Source organism: Lobosporangium transversale (genome assembly GCF_002105155.1).
Source record: "Lobosporangium transversale strain NRRL 3116 chromosome Unknown BCR41scaffold_16, whole genome shotgun sequence".
Classification (NCBI taxonomy): Eukaryota; Fungi; Mortierellomycota; class Mortierellomycetes; order Mortierellales; family Mortierellaceae; genus Lobosporangium; species Lobosporangium transversale.
The window spans coordinates 526,278-545,452 of record NW_019028994.1 but is presented as its reverse complement, the minus strand read 5'-3'; the positions used below and the strand labels follow the sequence as shown (position 1 = coordinate 545,452).

Below are 19,175 nucleotides of genomic sequence, written 5' to 3'. Positions count from 1 at the left end.
CAGCATGCTGGCCTTGCGACAAAGACTTGGACTCTAGAGAAAGGACAATAAAAGCTGCGGCTTTCTCACTATGAAGTCACTATTGCCATATAAACATGACGATGCCAGAAAGATCTTTTTTCTATTTCCATTTTGACTCCCATAATGGACAGTAGAGTGTTGATGAGTAGCTGTGCATAAATAAATAACAAAAAGACACCAGACTCTTCGCCTGTCTGCCGCGAAGCAGACAGCCCAGGGCGCACCACGTGGAGGTGGTCTGGTTGCGCGCCCCCCGGTCCATAAACCCTAGAGCAGTCTACCGACACGCCCGTCGCAGGGCCCAACCCGCCATCCAACCTACAGCGTCCTGCAGGCTGCAAATGGAGTCCGTTGGACATTGGCTAGTACTCTCGAGCGCACTAACTCAACGCTTTGGAGGCCGTTACACCGTTACAGATTCAAAAGAGAAAGGAAAGAGAGGCCTTTTTATACGTTGTCAGGACCTAGTGGCTTGCTTTCTTTTCATCTGTCACCAACCTTTGACATGGTCGATCGATTGTGGGACCTTTTTTCCGTATGAAAAGCGCTTCGCAATTTGGAGGTTTTTTCATCTTTTTTCAACAAAGTGCAGTCCCATTTCCCCTCTAATGCTATTGAATGAAAACCCATTTAATTTCTCTTCATCCTCTGAAATATCCAACAAGCATCCATCTGGCTACAATCCCATCTGCCTTTGACAATCAACAGCATCCTGGTTCTTTTTATTTTTATTTTCGTTTGCAGCTCTTTGCTGCGTGGTCTGTGCTCTCATACCAACAGAGTTTGTTTGTTTGCTTGTTTTGGTAAGATTGCAAGACAACAAAGAGAGCAGAGAGTGGGCGGAGTGGGGTGAATATATTTTACTGCACTATGACACAGAGATGTAGATGTGCATAGTCGCAACCTTAAACAAAACTATCCCGAGAAACACATTGTCTTGCCTGTCTTACTGCTTTGAGGAACTGCATTGTCAGGATTGCCAGGATTGCCAGGATCGTCAGGATTGTCAGGATTGTTAGGATTGCGATAGAAAAGGTAGACAGTATCGCAGCATTGCACCATGTTTATTAGATATTTCACACCGTCAAGCCATATTTGATTACACAACTCACAACAATTGACTGCGAATGAAGAAAAAAAAAAAAATCCACTCCTCGTCTAACATTGGTGGCAAAAGAAAATAAAGCACTAAACCCAGATCTAACCTTCCTGAACCTTCTTCACCATCATCGCTAAATGTTTAATTAGCATGTAATTGCCATTTGTTCACTCCTGTCTCATTGCATTGATTGTAGAAAAAGAAAATAATCCTTAATGTACTTTGTTTTTGTTTCATGAGGCTTTGGATCAAGAAGTATCATATTGTGGATCCGCTGCAATAATGTTGTGTAAAGCTGAATGACTTGATCACTTCTTTCTTCGCTTCTTGGCTTTACTTAGCCACCTCTCTTCCGCTTCTCTCAAACTTCTTTACCTGCCTCTCTTGGTCATCTCTCTCTTCACTTATTGCACACCGACTCTGTATTTGAACTGGTAGTCTTTGGTCGATCTAATTGACCTTACCACTGCTACCGATGGTAGCCCCTCACTCAAAACTACTGTCCCTAAGAGCGCCTCTGTTGATGAATTTTGACAGCAATCCGCCTGACTGAGGGCTGCTCTAGGCTTGAATGTCACTGATGATGTCGTCAGAATCTGTTTGGACTCCCCATGTTTGACTAAAGACGGAGATTGCTTGGTTATGGTTCCATGTTGCTCTAAAAGCTTCCTGCTGGTTTCACTCAATCCAGCCACATTTTGAATACAAGCGTTGCTCGCATTAAGAAAACGTCTGTCTGTGTGGCTTGACATGGCGCCAGTAATCCCATGTACTACGAACAAGTGTTACAGGAGCAATAAGGGAGGTTTCGATGGATAGAAATCCATCCGAAGTGATTGCCCTAAATTAAATAAGACTATAATGGCGTATATGAACACTCAGTGCCAATTCTGTGGATAATCAAGGGCAAGTATGAACAAAGGCGATAAAGAACAAAGTCAAATGCACAACCACGGAACTGAAACTCATGCCAACAACTCTTGTATCTTAAGGGTATTTATAATGGATCGTGATAGCAATCTTTTCATGCATTTCGTAGCACCATCAAGGTCTCAGAGCCACGTTAATCGAGTAATCAGTTTATTTGATGACGAGTTGATATAACTACTAATACAAGACTCTAGTTCCTTCTTCATGCTGAAGACCTTGCGGTATTGATGCAGAGTCTCGACTTACATTGGTAATCTTCTGTTCTTCGTAGGCGAGATTTGAGCCTTCATAGGAGTGGTATGAATTTTCATGTTAAAATGTGCTTGTTCTTCCTTCACAGTAGACTCGATGGAATTGTCAAACTCAACACAGACATCCCAGTTGTCCTCCATAATAGTCTGTGTTGTAGGTCACAAAGTTCAGGATCAGAAACAATAATGTAACAAAGATAGTGCAAGTAAGAGCGGTAAACAATAAATATACCTTAATTGTAAGACAAATCTTCAAATGCACAAGTAACTTGGAAAGATATACATCTCGACGGACATGATACTTGTCCTGGAATACCTTCTGCACTAGATACTCATTCCTGTCCAATATGCTGACGGTATAGATCGAAATATCATAACCTGGAATAGAATAGGCGCATCATCAAATTATATGTTAGTCGATGCCAAGCGCAAGATCCAGATGCAACAGTATCAAGAAAACTTACCGAACACAATGACACATACGATCTTGTAGCCCTTGGCAATTTCGAAGGAACCGGACGAATTGTAGTATCTTTCCAGTAAGGCATCCGCGGCATTGCGCCATGTTTTTTCTTTGTCATCATGGTGTTTTGAATGGTTGGTACAGGAAGGGGGACCGATGTTCTCGAAAATTACGTCCACATAATCATCCCTTCCGATGAAGTACGCATCCACATTCGTACCTTTCGACGACTGTGTGCCTCTTGCGAGGGAACGACGCCAAGCAGAAGGCCCAAAATGGTTTTCATTGACGAAACCAGAGCTGATGAGACCTTGTACGCCGGTCTGAAGAGCGAAAAAATCTGGTGAGACCCAAAACGAGGTATATGTGTTTTCGTCGACATTTGGGTTGAGTCCTGCACGTAGGAGTATCAGTCTTTTGATGATGATAGTAAGGACAATAATCAATAACGTACTGCACACATGTCGAATACTTTATAAATACCAAAGAATGGGTCGTTACCTGTAGTAGAGCAGATCGTGAATCCAATCTTCTTGAAAACGTGTTGTTCTCATCTCAGCTATCGTCAGTTCGGTTGATGTCTTAATTTTTGCCTTGAACCATTTGCTGGCATCGTCATATAGGCGTTGGTCGGCCTCACGTAGTAGGAAATTTGCGGAGATATCAACGTGTCTAAAAACAGCCTCAAGGCTATGAAAAAATTGAGACGGAAGCCATGAGTTAGAGATTGTGCGGCAGTCATATAAACTCAAGATCTAAAGAGGATCTCACTTACTCTTTTGCAAGAGGAATCTCCTCACAGTATCCCTGAACATTACGTGGTGGTGTTCTGGCTCCATCATTGACATCGTGCTCTGGGGGTTGATGGCCACCATGCCTTGCAGTAATTGAAGCAATACCCGACTTTGACGTCCTGCCGCGTTTCAGTAGCACTCTGGTTGGTGGGAGAGACACGGATTGTTCCTATAATGAAAGATGTTTAATCAAGGGCCTCACAGATCAGTCGGGGTCAAATACAGCACTTGCGTGTACTCTACCTCATTTTCCTTTTGTATCAATGAGCATACTTCTGAGATAAATTTCGGTCGGTCCACAACAGCCACATCGCTTGCATCACCATGCTTATCTGTGGTCTCAGTACTGTCCAGACTCTCCTCAACGCCCTTTTTAATCTGCCGTGCCAGATTTTGATCTGCATCCTTAAGTTGTTCGGAAGAGCTTTTGAGTACGTCGAGTTTTCGCTTTGCAACGATTCGTTTTTCATAGAACTTGTCCAGATCTGCTGCCTTCATTAGTCCTGCTGCCTTGGCAGCCTCTCGAATAAAAGAGTGTCTGCTGTTCATCAGGTCTTTAATCCAACGATTCCATTCCCTCAATATCACATGTGAATCCTCTTGTCTTAATCCACGAGACTCAATGTATTCAGATGGGCTAAATTTTGGACGTGAGGGTTGCGAAAGGAAATATACTGCACCACTTCGCTCAACATTGATATCATCTTTCCAGTTCGTCATCTAGTTATTCAACTCGAAAAAAAAAAAAAAAAAAAAAAAAAAAAAAAAAAAAAAAAAAAAAATTAAACTACAGAACTACAGGAAACTAAACCTCTTCATCATGATACTAGAGAATTACAAGTGATGTGTGAATAAATGAAAGTCGAATGTATAACCGGCTTTCATCTACAACTTGTCCACCAATCACATGTGTCCTTTCTTGTCAGTTGCAAGTGTCATTATGCTCCGACGAAGTGCCGAGCAGAATGACACAGTCAATGCCGGATTATACAACCGGTAGTCAATCTACGTGTTGTAGTCGTGCAATGACCACAAAACTAACCCTTCCTCTGGGAGGCCTAGATCTCTCCACCAACCAGTAATAGATTGTCAGGCAAGCAGAAGCCAGGGGAGCAGAGAAGGGCAGACAGAAGAACAAAGATAAACCCTCTCTGTTACCAGTCGCTACTATCACAATGCTCACATAGATTGCAAACATAGTGACGGAACCATGCCGGATAATACAACCGGTAGTCAACCTACGTGCTGTAGTCGTGCATGGCCGCGAAAACTAACCATCCTCTGGGGGGCCTGGAACTCTCCACCAACCAGCAAATTAACAATAAATGCGTGACTAGCAGAAGCCAGGGGAGCAGGGAGGGCAGGCAACAAAAGCAAATGAGAAGGGCTACGTTCATATTGAGGAATGATCAACCCACCTTGATGATAAACACAGCTACAACTAACAGCTAGGCCTATCAGTTTGACCTCCAGTATTGAGAACGATAAAGGGAAATGAGCATTAAATTAAGAGTGAAAAAATCTAGACATCCAATCCAAGATAAAAAGAGAGAATCCTCTACCAAGAGAAACACACGATGAAAGTGAATAGGAACAGAGAGAGGTAATTGAGAGTGGACAAGGAGCGAGGGAGAAAAAAAAAAAAAAAAAAAAAAAAAAAAACGCGAGAAATGCAGAAGGAAGAGAATAGAGTTAAACACGATTAATGAAGGCAGAGAAAAAAATGCGCTCTAATTAATCAATTGATTATTATAATTACCCTAAACTAAAATAAGGAGAAGTAAAGATTGAAGCGCGTGTACAAGGATTGTTATTTATAATAATATAATTGAAGAATAGATGGCGGCGATTATTTTGACGGTGATGAGTGGATGTGAATTAAAAAAGAAATTAATGGTTTGAACATTAGCCATAGGCTCTGCGGAAGTAGCGCACGTGACCCGCACCCTGTTTAAAAGACAACTTTAGCTGGAATCAAAAGTCGCTTATTTTACTTTTCTAAAATCATACAAAACACATGTAGCCCACAATCATGCTTAGATATACATGTATATGCCCTTTTCTTTTATTCAAGTCACCCATTATGTTTCGAAATGATGCAATCAATAGCTTAACATGAACGAAAGGTGCTACATATTCAATATTTCGAGTTTGTCATTCTTGCCGATACATTATTTTTTTGAATCTTAAGCTTTTTAGTCTCCGTTGCAATGGCGACGTTCGTTAATAACCTCAAGGCAAAGCATTATTATTCTCGTCTTTATCTCATTTGCGACAGCTTGAAAATACTGCGTGCTTTATTACATGAGCTTAGTAATTTCCTTCACTAAAAGTGTATGCGCGAAGGAGAGAGTAAAGCCAAGGCGAGTATTTAGATACTTGCCGTTTTTTCAGAAGCGCATTCAAACCATGGTAATAGGATGAAGAAAGGGTTGCAACTCCTTGGACAAAGGCAGCTTGCTGACCAATGATACTTTATTAACGTAGCTGCTGGACGAGGATGCTACAAACGCTTACCTGTAGAACACATATGAGATGACCTGGTTAAATATGAGTCCTATTTGAGACGAGTATTTATACCTGCTCCAATTCACAAGACATAGTAATATACAGATGTACAACTTTTTATTTATTTATTTTGTCGAGGAAGCTGCTCGTGTTGTATTTTCGACCAAGTCATGAATGTACGCTGAAGTAAGTTGCATGTCATGATGAATGTGTTGCATGTTTTGCATGTTGTCGAAATAGAGTTTGATTGTTCTGCAAGAGGCTGTTGCTTTGATGGTTTGAATGCACATGTTTCAATTTGGTGGCGCACTTGCCAAGACAAGGCAAACGAGACAAGACAAGACAGGACAAGAACGAGCTTGATGCACAGTTCTGCAGGTCTAAGAAAGTGGGCAGAAAAAGGCGATCCCCGGCAAGCACAGCATGCTGGCCTTGCGACAAAGACTTGGACTCTAGAGAAAGGACAATAAAAGCTGCGGCTTTCTCACTATGAAGTCACTATTGCCATATAAACATGACGATGCCAGAAAGATCTTTTTTCTATTTCCATTTTGACTCCCATAATGGACAGTAGAGTGTTGATGAGTAGCTGTGCATAAATAAATAACAAAAAGACACCAGACTCTTCGCCTGTCTGCCGCGAAGCAGACAGCCCAGGGCGCACCACGTGGAGGTGGTCTGGTTGCGCGCCCCCCGGTCCATAAACCCTAGAGCAGTCTACCGACACGCCCGTCGCAGGGCCCAACCCGCCATCCAACCTACAGCGTCCTGCAGGCTGCAAATGGAGTCCGTTGGACATTGGCTAGTACTCTCGAGCGCACTAACTCAACGCTTTGGAGGCCGTTACACCGTTACAGATTCAAAAGAGAAAGGAAAGAGAGGCCTTTTTATACGTTGTCAGGACCTAGTGGCTTGCTTTCTTTTCATCTGTCACCAACCTTTGACATGGTCGATCGATTGTGGGACCTTTTTTCCGTATGAAAAGCGCTTCGCAATTTGGAGGTTTTTTCATCTTTTTTCAACAAAGTGCAGTCCCATTTCCCCTCTAATGCTATTGAATGAAAACCCATTTAATTTCTCTTCATCCTCTGAAATATCCAACAAGCATCCATCTGGCTACAATCCCATCTGCCTTTGACAATCAACAGCATCCTGGTTCTTTTTATTTTTATTTTCGTTTGCAGCTCTTTGCTGCGTGGTCTGTGCTCTCATACCAACAGAGTTTGTTTGTTTGCTTGTTTTGGTAAGATTGCAAGACAACAAAGAGAGCAGAGAGTGGGCGGAGTGGGGTGAATATATTTTACTGCACTATGACACAGAGATGTAGATGTGCATAGTCGCAACCTTAAACAAAACTATCCCGAGAAACACATTGTCTTGCCTGTCTTACTGCTTTGAGGAACTGCATTGTCAGGATTGCCAGGATCGTCAGGATTGTCAGGATTGTTAGGATTGCGATAGAAAAGGTAGACAGTATCGCAGCATTGCACCATGTTTATTAGATATTTCACACCGTCAAGCCATATTTGATTACACAACTCACAACAATTGACTGCGAATGAAGAAGAAAAAAAAAAAAAAAAAAAAAAAACTAATCAGAAGAATTGAGGTGATGATAGTTGATGGGATACAAGTGCGTTCAACTATGCTTCTTAAGCGTTTGATTTGAGCGTGCGGCTCTTGTAGAAGCTCGCGTTATCCATTATAATAGTACGGAATGGAGGGGAGTGGAGAGATCTTACCTAGAGTATAGAGATAAAGTGTCTTACTGATCAATAGCAGTTAGAATAGAACGGTTCTATCCTTTGTCATTTTAGGGTGGCTCATAAATCTTTTACATATTGAAAGGGTGGCTAAAATTTAGCGAGAAAGATGAAAGCTATATAACCTAGCCAGCTCCATTAAGGTGGATTACATTGGTTGTGATATAATCTTTCCTTCATACGATGAACTCTCCCCAAACTCAGTGATTTGAGCTGGTAAATTTAACCATGACTTTTATTTTGTTTTATTTTATTTTCATGGTACAAAAAATATTAATAGTTTTAATTGGTAAAAACCGAATTAAACTGGTTAAAAACCGACTAAACCGCTGAAAACTGATTAAAGTCGGTGAAAGCCATTGTAAAAAAAATGTTTAACCGGTGACGGTGTGGTTGGTTTTACATTAGTGGCAAAAATGAACGTTCCAATCGCTCTCTGTAGATTTATTATTGTTATTATTATTATTATTATTATTATTATTATTATTATTATTTTCTTTGCAATAAGCTTCCTCTACAACATACGACGTTTTCCTTCACAATACAAGATCTACAGAAGATCGAAGACATTGATACACCACACTACTGTCAGTCAGCAGTGGTGCGAAACGAAGAATCAAGCTTGATAGTAAATTTGGAATGCAATGGAAAAAGGGTATATATCTCTTTTTGTATAGCTACATGCCGCAGATATGATGTATTAATGTAATTCATAATTTAGCTGTTAGCTATGGCATTGCACAAGTCACTATTTTTATTATTAAATATTTTTATTTTTTGCTAGCCAAATTATAGTGTATATATTACGTTTGGTCTTAATAAATATAAAATTTATCATAATGGGATTAGGATTTAAAGTAGCATTAGAGGGGTAGAGATGTACTGATGAAGTTTTTTTTTTTTTTTTTTTTTTTTTTTTTCCATATAATGTTGACAAAAAAAAAAAAAAAAAAAAGAAAAAGAAAAAAAGAAATACAAGATAGGCACCATTCCAATTGTAAACTCATAATCAGACCTTATTCATAATGAAGCCTAGAGCAGCTATGCCTACTAATGTGCATAGGACGATGGACCAGGTGCTGATGACCATGACAGCTTGTCCCATCACACCCTGCTGCATTGCCTGTTGTGCAATCAATAATCCTAGTTCACCACGTGCTATCATGGCTGTACCGACCATCCAGCGATCATGAATCGAGTTGCTTTTCCTTTGATGATGACGATGATGATCTTGTGCGTCTAGTTGTTCTTCCCGTTGTTGTTCTTCTTCTTGTGTCCCATCTGATTCTTGTTGAGCGACATCTGCAAGATTCGATGGCACAGCAACAGCCGTCGCAAGCTTTGAGAGGGAGGCAATGATAGCGTAGAGGACGCCCCATCCGAATAATGTAGGCTCCAGGATCTTTTCCAATGGAATCGAAAACCCAATGGTGGCAAAGAAGATCGCATTGAGTGCTGGCTGGACAGTATTGGCAACTCTTTCATGATGAAGCTGTCGTAGGATTGGGAATGTGGAACAGAAGACCCCTGCCATGAATGCACCCAAAAATTTGGAGCTCCCAATATATTCAGCCAAGATACTGTATCCCAATCCTATCAATATCATGGCACTGAAAAAGATTATTGGTGAGAATCGACGGTAATAAAGCGATATTAATGAATTGGGTTGAGGTGAAGTGTGCTGGGATGTTGTACTCTGAGAGGAAACCTCTTGGCCTTCTTGGCCTACATCGTCCTTCCTAGCGCTATTCCTCCTGGAACATTCAGGTGTGTTTACTGTTTGTCCTAATGTATGTGAAGGTGTTACATGTTGCATCTCAGTACCAGTAGGGTTTTCTGCTTCAATAGATGATGTTGGTCGCTTTTGCCCTTGTAGTTTCCATACAGCAAAACATGCAATTAGGGCGACGATAACAATTCCAAGACTCGCCAGAACAGGTTGAAGAATAGTCATGGGACGAATCTTGCCCCTACTGCCACTTTCACCACTTCCTCCTCCTAGGGCTGAAATGATTCCCAAAAGAATCAAGCTGATCACATCGTCCAACATGGCTGCGGTGGTGATCAAAGTGCCTACAAAGGTGTCCAGGATGTCACGCTGTTTCATCATTGTCACTGCAATTGCAATCGATGTAGACGCTAATGCTGCTCCTGATGCAAGGGCTTCAATGACCAAATCAACACCGGCTGCTGCTGGCGGTGATCCACTGCTGTTGTTGGATTCATCTGGTAATTGATGACTGTATTGATGATGGGTAAGATAAATGAAGCCAAATCCTGTCAACAGTGGAATGATGGTACCGATCAATCCAATCAGGGCTGCACGCAAACCGACACGAGCCACCTTGTGAAGTTGTGTACATATTCCTGCTTCAAAGATGAGTGCGAGCACGCCTAGTTCGCCTGCCAAATAAAGGACAGTCTTGTCTACTGGAAGAAGTTGCCCGAGATTGCCAAAGAGGAGACCGATGAGGAGTTCACCTAAGAGTCTGCAATGGAATAGATCTTCAAAGACGCTTCCAGTGAAGCAGAGGGCAAGGACAAACAAGCCAAAGTAAAGTAATGATAATGAAAACATCCTACAAAAGGAAGTTGTGTAAATAATAGGTGAGCGTGTAAGTACGAGAGCATGGGGTTATTATGCTGAGCAAAAAAAAAAAAGATGTGTATTTCTTAAAGGAAAAAAAAAAAAAAAAATGATGGCAAAGAAAGAGTCGTTTTCCTCTTTATTTTATTCGATTGGATTGATTCGCGCTTCTTTTACTTTTTAGCCTTATGCTGTCCAAGCTCTCTTGACCAACTCGGTCAAACCAACGTCCGAGGCATTGAATTGATAGCACCCAACCAAGACTAGGAGAGTGGCACCGCGAAGAGTCCAGCTGATGGCTTTGTTAGCAAAGACACCGACCTTGCCAGGGTGAAGATAGTCTGTGATCATGGCATCGAAACCAATGTGGGAATGAATAGGAACAACAACACCCAAGAGACCATCCGTAATGGGGTGTGCGCCATTGATAGCAGAGACTGCAAACAATGGGACCAAAGAGGCGCTCAAAAGACGCTCAAAGTCCCAATGTTTGGAGCCATGAACCGAATTAGGTGGAGGGATTTTGAAAGCAGTTGGCTTGTAGACTTCAGTCACATCAGGCGGAGTCTGTTCTGGTGCTGCAGCAGCTGCACTACGTGCTATTCTCCCAAGAATTCATCAAAAAACAAAAAAAAAAAAGAAAAAAATAAGCACATATTCTGACAACATGCTGGCGAGCTCGTCCTGTAATAAGAAAATGCCCTTTTCCTGGTGTCATTATAAACCTCGTACTGTTGTATTGCCAAAAGCTGTTCTCCCTGACGGTTCTTGTTCAATTCGCGATAAAAAAAAAAGTTTCCTGTTGAAGTATTTTCTTTTTTCTTTTCCCTTTCCATTATCAGCATTACTGCTTATCGTCTTCCATATAGAATGTTGATGGACAGAAAAATAACTTTTAATAATTAAACATACAGGCATGGAAATAGATGCGACCGTTCAACGATGTTGAGGAGCGGAGAGATGTAGCAAGTCGGATAGCTGGGGATGAGCGGCTCATCGCCAAGGGAGATGTAGCAAGACGGAGAGCCATTGTAGACAAGTTGACTTTGAGTAAAAGGACAGTAGGAGAGACAAATGTGTCCGTCTTCGGACTAAATGACCCGCGACTCCAAGTCCAAGCCCGAAGGATCTAAGCCACCTCTACTGCTGCAACCTAATACCTCAAGGAAGGAGCGCTCCATTCTGACGTTCCTCTCCAAAAGTAACCATTTCCGTCTCTTGGCGCCAGTGCACCGAGCCGAAACTCTATCGTGCAATAGTCTTTGGTCTCTGGTTCCAGAGGACTGAATTGTAATGCCATTATTTACTATCAATATACAAAGATTTGTTTTGTCGTAGATGAATAACGAGGGGTCCTTCCCTCATTTTTTACTGTATACCCTTCCTCATGGCAACTTCCTTTTCCTCTTTCTCTCATCATTGCCTATTTTTTTTTTTTCCCTGTAGACTATGCCCTACAGATGCCTATTGTGCGCGTCCTATTTTACGATTGTGGTCAACGAACTTGCTTCTTGGCGTATCACATGTGATTATCGTCATAATTAATTTCTATAAAAATGTGGCTGGTTTCGACGACTCCATTACTTCAACACATCTTCGCCCAAATTGTCTACTTGTCTCCCCCTTGGCAACATTTTTTTTCTTCTATTCCTTCCTGTTCTTTTCTTCCATCATATACTTTTTGCCCACCATTCTCTCCATTCATTCCACGCGCCTTTTCATCGTTGTTTTATCTGTTGTCTCCTACTGGATTTTTCCTGCTGCTACCATGGCACATACATATGACCTCAACCTATATACGTATTTTGATGTCAAAATCAATCCAGAGGCATTGGATCAGGTCGTGACCTCCACACAGACGGCAGCAGCAACAAGCAATGGCTCTCTTGCGGGAATAGAGTACCTGGGTCATGTGGGCCAACTCAAAAATCATCTGCTTTATCGGATACCCAAGGTCTCTTCATCTCATCAGGACGATAGTAACAGTAACAATAACAGCAATAGTAATAATAATAATAATAATAATAGCAACAACAGCCATATATCTACTCCCGCCGCAGCAACACATGGGCCACACAGGGCACAAGGCCCAGAAGAGCAATTAGAAGAGCAAAGGAACAGGCAAGTGGTCGAGGCAATCTCGGCAGTTCAAGGTGTTATCCAGGTGGATGTCCAAACTCTACGACAAAGACACAAACGAGACGAGCTTTGAGAATAAAGATCATCCTGCTTATTTCGCCAAATGTCTTCAGTACTCTATTCATATTACAAAATTTATACCCTCGCAACCTCCCTCGTGCAGAGGACAATCCATTGACATTGAATAAAGATGGATTTACCAGTTATTCATGGCAAGTGGAATGATTTTTTTTTTCTTTTTTTTCCACGTTTCAGAAAAGCGATAAAAGTAAGAGTAAGATTGCTCAGTGGCTTGTATTCAACACGTGATTTTATCACTCGAGTCTATTTTTTCGTGCATGGGGATTTGTTTTTGTTCCGAAGCACAGAGCAAAAAGGTCAAGAGGAGAGGAAGAGAGAGGATAATTAAAAAGACATTTGAATTTGTTTTTGCTTTGCTTTGCTCAACTTCATCCTCGCTCCATTTATCCCTCCCCTTTCCCTTTTCTCTTCCTTCTTTCCTCCCCATAGAAATGGCCTCTCGCTTACTCCTCTCTAACGCCTTCAGCCTTGGCCGTCCTTCCTTGGCCCGCCAGGTACTACCCACTCTCTTCTCAATCGGATCCATCCCCCTTCCTGCCATTTCCGACCCTTCGGAATCCTCTTTCTAGCCTCGGAAATATGCTCCGACATCATTATCTCTCTTTTACTTCTTCATTGCTTTATCTCTATACACTTTATTATCATTACGAGTGTCATGATCGCAGATCCTTGGACTCTTGGAAGAAATACCATCCCATTACTCTCGACTTTTTTATTTATTTATTTATTTATTTTATTTTATTTTATATTTTATTCGTGGAGCGCGTCAGATCACCTTCCTGGTATCCGGTCACCTATTCAACAATTTCAATGTGCACAAGAATGGCTAGAACCTGTAACAGTGGATACAAGATGTCATTCATTTTTTTATCCTTTTTTTTTTATATTTTATTTTTTTAACTTGGCGAACAAGATATGAAGTTGCAAGGAAAAAAAAGACACGCCTCAAACATCATTACATTTCCGTTCAATGCTCATGAATAATTATTAACGACTACATTAATTAATTAATCAGCCGACATTTTATTTTCTTACAACGGACTTTACAACTTCTAATATATTTTTTATTTTTTATTTTTCTTTTTTGGTCTGCTATTCTAGGCCATCCGTCCTCTTGCCACAGCTGCCACCCAGTTTGGTACTCGCATCACCTCTCTCAAGAACGGCTTAACAGTCGCCACCGAATCCAACCCCTCCGCCCAGACTGCTACCGTTGGTGTCTTCATTGATGCTGGCAGTCGTGCTGAGACTGCCGCGAACAACGGTGCTGCCCACTTTTTGGAGCACATGGCCTTCAAGGTATCAATCGACCGGATATTTTTCCTATTCTCAACTGGACATGATCAAGGATATGGAAAAGTCCAGAAAAAAAAAAAAAAAGAAAAAAAAAAGAATTGACGGATAGGATGGAAAAGAGTGTACATGTAAAACGAGACCTCAAATGACAGCATTGACTTGACTCTGGATTTCAGGCGACAAAGTTGAAAAAGGCATGGATTCGACTTTTATTCAAAACAAAGCGACATCAACGGATTGAACATTAGTTACTATACCCTATTTTATTTTGCACGATAATGAAGCAGCAAGAAAAAGGAAACAGAGGAGGAAAACAAAAAAAAAAAAAAAAAACAAAAAAAAAAAAAAAAAAAAGGCTGTTGACCAGTATAATTGAGCTGACTGTCCTTACATTATACATGTAATATTTGCTTCTATAGGGCACCGCAACTCGCAGCCAGCACGACATTGAGATGCAGATTGAAAACATGGGAGCTCATTTGAACGCCTACACCTCTCGCGAACAGACTGTCTACTACGCAAAGTCATTCAAGTCTGATATTCCAAAGTCTGTTGAAATCCTTTCTGACATTCTTCAAAACTCCACCTTGAACAACGCTGCCATCGAGCGTGAGCGTGATGTCATTCTTCGTGAGCAGCAGGAGGTTGAGAAGCAGCTCGAGGAAGTCGTCTTTGATCATTTGCACGCCACCGCCTTCCAAGGTGAGGCTCTCGGTCGCACCATCTTGGGACCAAAGGAGAACATCAAGTCCTTGACCCGCGATGATCTTGCCAACTATATCAAGACCAACTACACTGCTGATCGTATGGTCCTTGTCGGTGCTGGTGGTGTTGATCACGATGCTCTTGTCCAGTTGGCTGAACAGCACTTTAGCAAGCTCCCTGTCTCGGCCAACCCCACTGGCCTTGGCAAGACCTACACCTTCGCCCCCAACTTTACTGGTTCCGAGATCCGTCTTCAGGATGACACCATGACCCAGGCTCACATTGCCATCGCTGTCGAGGGCTGCGGCTGGACTTCACCAGACTACTATACCATGCTTGTGATGCAGTCCATCATCGGTACCTGGGATCGCTCCCTCGGCGCCTCTGCTCACACCTCATCCCGCTTGTCGGCCATTGTTCACCAGAACAAGCTGGCCAGCTCTTTCATGTCCTTCAACACTTCCTATACTGATACTGGTCTCTTTGGTATTTACTTCATCACCGAGAACAAGGATTCCCAGGATGATTTGGTCCACTTTGCTCAGAAGGAGTGGGCTCGTTTGACTACCTCCGTCACCGCTGCCGAGGTCGAGCGTGCTAAGCAACAGCTCAAGTCATCCCTTCTCTTGGGCTTGGACGGCACCACTGCCATTGCTGAGGATATTGGACGTCAATTGGTCACAACTGGCAAGCGCACCTCTCCTCAGGAGGTTGAGAAATTGATCAGCAAGATCACAGCTGATGATGTCCGCCGTGTTGCCTCTCAGTACCTCTGGGATCGTGAGATCGCCATGGTCGGTCTCGGTCCCATCGAGTGCTTGCCCGATTATGTTCGCGTCCGTAACTCCATGTCCTGGAACAGATTCTAAACAAACTAGACACATTACATTTGATAAGATAAGATAGGATTGGAATTGGATTGGATAAGAAGCACAAAAAAAAAAAAAACACACACACACACACAAACTTTTGAATATATGGCGATGGAGTTGGAGTAGTTCTCTCTTTTTTTATTATTATTATTACAAAGCATCTAAAAAAGAAAAAAATGAACAAAATGTTTCTAAAATCTAGATGATATTGTTCAGAATGAGTTTGCAAAAAAAAATGAAAGAAAGAAAGAAAGAAAGAAAGAAAGAAAAGAAAAGAAAAGGCTATGCTCTATGCTTTAAGGAAAGAATGAACTTTGCTCCTCTATTTTCTTAATTGTAGGTACAACATAACCTTCTTGTAGTGGTATGCTGTGCATGCTAGACCCATCAATCCAACTCTTGAGCATCGCCAGACTGTTGGCGCCTTGGTCCATGGGAACCAAATGGCCAGCCCCAAGGATGACTACCCAGGCCAAGCCCGGTACCTCAGTCACATACCCTGCCAACGTCCCATTATTCAACCATATTTTTCTGTCCTCCTTCAGGAAGGCCTCGTGACCAGGCCAGTCCAGATGCTCGATCCAAGAGGTGGAACCTGTAACAGCATCTCTGTAATCGAAGATGCCCTGGTAAGCCAGGACTCTGATCCCTTGCTGTAACAGTTCTGATACCATCCAAGCAGCACTCTTCATAATATCCCCTAGCAGAGTACCATAGACCAACGGGTCCTTGAAGAACAGAGTTTTGGCACGCCCTTCTTCAATCCGTTGGATCTCTTCTTTAGAAACGTTATGTTCCTTGAGGAACGCAGTGCGAGGACCAAAGACATTCAAAGTATCCTTTACAGAGGGCAGATTCATAAAGCTTTCCATCACAGACCAATTGTTGGGAACAGAGCCCTTGCGAATATCATACATATTTAAACCACCTGTTGCGTTTCTGAAGAGATCAAATACATGAAGACGATGTTGATTGGAATCCAAAAATCGACCTTGTTTAGCTGCAAGGACGGATTGATCCTGAAGAGATCTCATCTTGTCAGCCTGTTTCTTTGTAATGAGACCCATATAATAGGCATGATCTGCATGGACCTGAACTTGACTGATAGGATCTGTCAGACTGTTTCCGAGTGCAATACCCTTGAGAGGGAATAGAATCTGTTTACATTTACTGTCCCTGTTCCTCTTGTCTTTACTCCGATCCTTGTTGCTTTCCATGATCCCATAGGCTAGTGCAGGGATATATTTGCCAGCATAGCTCTCACCAGTCAAATAGAGATCTTTGTTTTGAACTTCGGGGTAACGTTGATAAAATTGATCCAGAAAGATGATCAAATCTGCAGCGACCCCACGTTCATCTTTGACATAACCGTTTAAATAGGATGATGCTTGAGATTTGATTCTGTTCTGTCGACTGGCTGCGCATTTATGTTCAAAAGTTTTTGCTGATGATGTTGGTGTTGATAAGGATTCAAATAGTTGTTGTTCAATAGTTTGGTCCTGATGGAGCTCCTGCTCAAGATCGTTCAGGATCTTTTGGATTGTATTTGGGTCTTTCACTTCAAGATTATTGCTATCCTGAAGACGGGTGACATAGGAATATCCAGTGCCGACAGGTTGATCGATGAAAAGGACTGAATATTCATCTGACCAACTATGAGGCTTTCGCTCCAGTTTCAATCTGTTGTTCACGCGAAGAGGTCCATTCTCATAAAAGAGTCCGATCATCGAGCTACTTCCGGGACCACCTTGGAGCCAGCTATTTTTTTTTTTTTTTTGGTGTAAAAGAAAAAATGTTTGTAATGCAGTCACACACATGCATGTTCATTTTTTTTTTTTTTTTTTTTTAGAAAGAATGGAATGAAGGGGGGATTGTAGAAGACTTACAGGACCAACGGGGGATCTTTCGTCTTGGGTTTGGCAGCAGGGAAATACCAATAAAACCTTTTGAGCAAAACCAAAGTAAACGGATTCGAGACCAGTTATCAAAACATCAGAAGCAGTAGTAAGAGGTTTTTTTTAGAGCGCTTCATATTAGATTCAAATCCACTTTAATTCGATCTTTCTTTTCTTTTTCTTTTTTCTTTCTCTTTCCCGTAATAGTTATTGTTTGTCTAGGACTTTACATGCTCGTCTCACCATGGTATCCATTTTGTTTCCAAGAGCGGATTGGGAAATGTCCTGCAAAGCTCTCTTCAATGGGTTCATGTCCATTTTCCCACGGTAAAGCGGATCCTACCACACGATGTTCCTCACGTAGATGATGTAGACAGTCTTTATGTCCTTTTGAACAAAATGCATATGAACTAGAAAAAGAGTTTGCATCCTGTTCTCGTTGCTGTTGATGCTGTTGTTGATGATGCTGTTGTTGATGTTGCTGTTGTTGTTGCTGTTGCCTATATTGATGCTGCTGCTGTTGCTGTAGCTGTTGTGGCTGTCGCTGTTCCTTCATCAGTAGATGAGGAAGTGGATCTGCAACAACAACAACAATAGTAGTTGTTGTTGTGATCGTACAGATCACCAACAGTATGACCATCATGATGTATCCTGCTCCCATTTTGGATGATAATAAGAATGGTGAGAAGGAAAGAAGAGCAAAGAGAAAGAGAGTGTGTTCTAGAGCGATGGAACCAATTGTCCAGAGCGAAAAAGAAAGAGAAAAAGAATTTCAGGGGTAAAAAAACAAACAAAAAAAACATGGCCAATCGATCGGTTTGTTCTTTGATTATTTAACCCAACTCTTCTAATGCTTTTCCTTTGACAACGCTCTGATATGCAGTGCAATCTTATAATCTTATTTGAATGCACTTGAATGGTCGATCGAAAAATCCGTTCCATGGAGCCAAATGAAGGTGTTTCCTTAGAGCTGATCTCTTCAAAGAGTCAATAACTGTAACATCTGTCCTTCCATGCATAAAGTGTCTTTCTTTCTCTCTTTTCTTATTCTTTTATTCTCCATCATCATCCCTTACACCACACAGTCTCATTTCTTTTTTTTCTTTCTTCCAGTCTCAGGCCCTCAAGTCTCAATACATGTAAGAGACACACAGACACACACACTCAGGACAAGCGAAATGAACACTTTTCCCTCATAAATATCGATACTAAAAAACACTGCCATATATAATCATTCTTCTTCCTCTGGAATGAATAGATCCCAGTCCACAGGGTGAGATAAGGAAGCCATGTTTGGCACGACAAAAACTCCATCACAAAATGCACTCTTGCCAGCACAGGCTCTGAGACTCTTCAAGTTCTATATGGAAGGCACTCGCACCATGAGTGACGACAACAGCGTGTTGACGGAGCTATGTCTCGATGCTGACGCTGTGATGACTCGAATCCAGCAGTCTGAAAGAAAGGCCCTTGCCTCATTTTCCTCAGCTCCGTCAGCTTCTCCAGCTTCCAATGAAGGCATGACATTGCGTCAAGGCATAGCCTCAGCTTACTATGAGCTTGCTCGCTTGTTTGAGCATCTGGGATACTCGAGTGAAGTACAGAGATGCGATAGGAAAGCTGAGAAATGGGGATACATTCGAAAGAGCAGCAACAGTAACAGCGATAACAGTGATAACATCAATAGTAGCAACAATGACAGTGATGACATCAATATCGACAACAATAACAATAACAGCGAGCAAGAAAGCGCTGAAATAAGTAGCACCAG

General features: G+C 41.8%; 9 protein-coding genes across 9 annotated transcripts; 2 read left to right on the top strand and 7 right to left on the bottom strand.

Annotated features, from left to right (window-relative positions):
- Positions 1–68: 68 nt before the first annotated feature.
- Positions 69–380, bottom strand: BCR41DRAFT_370368 (hypothetical protein; the record flags this gene model as incomplete). Its single annotated transcript, XM_022026531.1, has 1 exon — positions 69–380. One exon carries the CDS (start codon positions 378–380, stop codon positions 69–71), a length of 312 nt encoding a protein of 103 aa, XP_021881943.1.
- A 1,801-nt stretch (positions 381–2,181) lies between these two features.
- On the bottom strand, positions 2,182–4,280 carry BCR41DRAFT_352708 (hypothetical protein; the record flags this gene model as incomplete). Its single annotated transcript, XM_022023997.1, has 6 exons — positions 2,182–2,448; positions 2,534–2,679; positions 2,766–3,178; positions 3,266–3,454; positions 3,540–3,727; positions 3,802–4,280. Coding segments are annotated over 6 exons (1,571 nt in total), but the record flags the coding sequence as incomplete, so codon positions are not given.
- Positions 4,281–6,553: 2,273 nt separating this feature from the next.
- On the bottom strand, positions 6,554–6,865 carry BCR41DRAFT_370366 (hypothetical protein; the record flags this gene model as incomplete). The annotated part of the gene is made up of 1 exon (XM_022026530.1): positions 6,554–6,865. The coding sequence occupies one exon, from the start codon at positions 6,863–6,865 to the stop codon at positions 6,554–6,556; it is 312 nt and encodes a 103-aa protein (XP_021881941.1).
- A 556-nt stretch (positions 6,866–7,421) lies between these two features.
- On the bottom strand, positions 7,422–8,399 carry BCR41DRAFT_370365 (hypothetical protein; the record flags this gene model as incomplete). The annotated part of the gene is made up of 5 exons (XM_022026529.1): positions 7,422–7,618; positions 7,809–7,834; positions 7,982–8,061; positions 8,233–8,265; positions 8,355–8,399. The coding sequence occupies 5 exons, from the start codon at positions 8,397–8,399 to the stop codon at positions 7,422–7,424; spliced, it is 381 nt and encodes a 126-aa protein (XP_021881940.1).
- A 414-nt stretch (positions 8,400–8,813) lies between these two features.
- On the bottom strand, positions 8,814–10,470 carry BCR41DRAFT_352706 (Sodium/hydrogen exchanger family-domain-containing protein). The gene has a single exon (XM_022023996.1). It carries the CDS (start codon positions 10,405–10,407, stop codon positions 8,839–8,841), a length of 1,569 nt encoding a protein of 522 aa, XP_021881939.1. The 5' UTR covers positions 10,408–10,470; the 3' UTR covers positions 8,814–8,838.
- A 59-nt stretch (positions 10,471–10,529) lies between these two features.
- Positions 10,530–11,492, bottom strand: BCR41DRAFT_352703 (CybS-domain-containing protein). Its single transcript, XM_022023995.1, has 2 exons — positions 11,329–11,492; positions 10,530–11,015 (listed from the first exon to the last, which is right to left on the bottom strand). Exons 1-2 carry the CDS (start codon positions 11,444–11,446, stop codon positions 10,603–10,605), a joined length of 531 nt encoding a protein of 176 aa, XP_021881938.1. The 5' UTR covers positions 11,447–11,492; the 3' UTR covers positions 10,530–10,602.
- A 692-nt stretch (positions 11,493–12,184) lies between these two features.
- BCR41DRAFT_370362 (hypothetical protein) lies at positions 12,185–12,780 on the top strand (the record flags this gene model as incomplete). The annotated part of the gene is made up of 2 exons (XM_022026528.1): positions 12,185–12,370; positions 12,496–12,780. The coding sequence occupies 2 exons, from the start codon at positions 12,185–12,187 to the stop codon at positions 12,778–12,780; spliced, it is 471 nt and encodes a 156-aa protein (XP_021881937.1).
- A 194-nt stretch (positions 12,781–12,974) lies between these two features.
- Positions 12,975–15,588, top strand: BCR41DRAFT_352701 (Metalloenzyme, LuxS/M16 peptidase-like protein). Its single transcript, XM_022023994.1, has 3 exons — positions 12,975–13,130; positions 13,738–13,935; positions 14,352–15,588. The coding sequence occupies exons 1-3, from the start codon at positions 13,068–13,070 to the stop codon at positions 15,504–15,506; spliced, it is 1,416 nt and encodes a 471-aa protein (XP_021881936.1). The 5' UTR covers positions 12,975–13,067; the 3' UTR covers positions 15,507–15,588.
- Positions 15,589–15,805: 217 nt separating this feature from the next.
- BCR41DRAFT_335917 (Alpha/Beta hydrolase protein) lies at positions 15,806–18,171 on the bottom strand (the record flags this gene model as incomplete). The annotated part of the gene is made up of 5 exons (XM_022022011.1): positions 17,635–18,171; positions 17,396–17,452; positions 17,102–17,267; positions 16,330–17,041; positions 15,806–16,263 (listed from the first exon to the last, which is right to left on the bottom strand). The coding sequence occupies exons 1-5, from the start codon at positions 18,063–18,065 to the stop codon at positions 15,806–15,808; spliced, it is 1,824 nt and encodes a 607-aa protein (XP_021881935.1). The 5' UTR covers positions 18,066–18,171.
- Between the last annotated feature and the right edge of the window lie 1,004 nt (positions 18,172–19,175).

Coding starts and splice junctions, on each gene's coding strand:
- BCR41DRAFT_352706 (XM_022023996.1), bottom strand. CDS start 10,407: ATGTTTTCATTATCATTACTTTACTTTGGCTTGTTTGTCCTTGCCCTC.
- BCR41DRAFT_352703 (XM_022023995.1), bottom strand. CDS start 11,446: ATGGCTCTCCGTCTTGCTACATCTCCCTTGGCGATGAGCCGCTCATCC. Junction 11,016..11,328: donor TCGCATCTATTTCCATGCCT/GTATGTTTAATT, acceptor TTGGGAGAATAG/CACGTAGTGCAGCTGCTGCA.
- BCR41DRAFT_352701 (XM_022023994.1), top strand. CDS start 13,068: ATGGCCTCTCGCTTACTCCTCTCTAACGCCTTCAGCCTTGGCCGTCCT. Junction 13,131..13,737: donor GTCCTTCCTTGGCCCGCCAG/GTACTACCCACT, acceptor CTGCTATTCTAG/GCCATCCGTCCTCTTGCCAC. Junction 13,936..14,351: donor TGGAGCACATGGCCTTCAAG/GTATCAATCGAC, acceptor TTGCTTCTATAG/GGCACCGCAACTCGCAGCCA.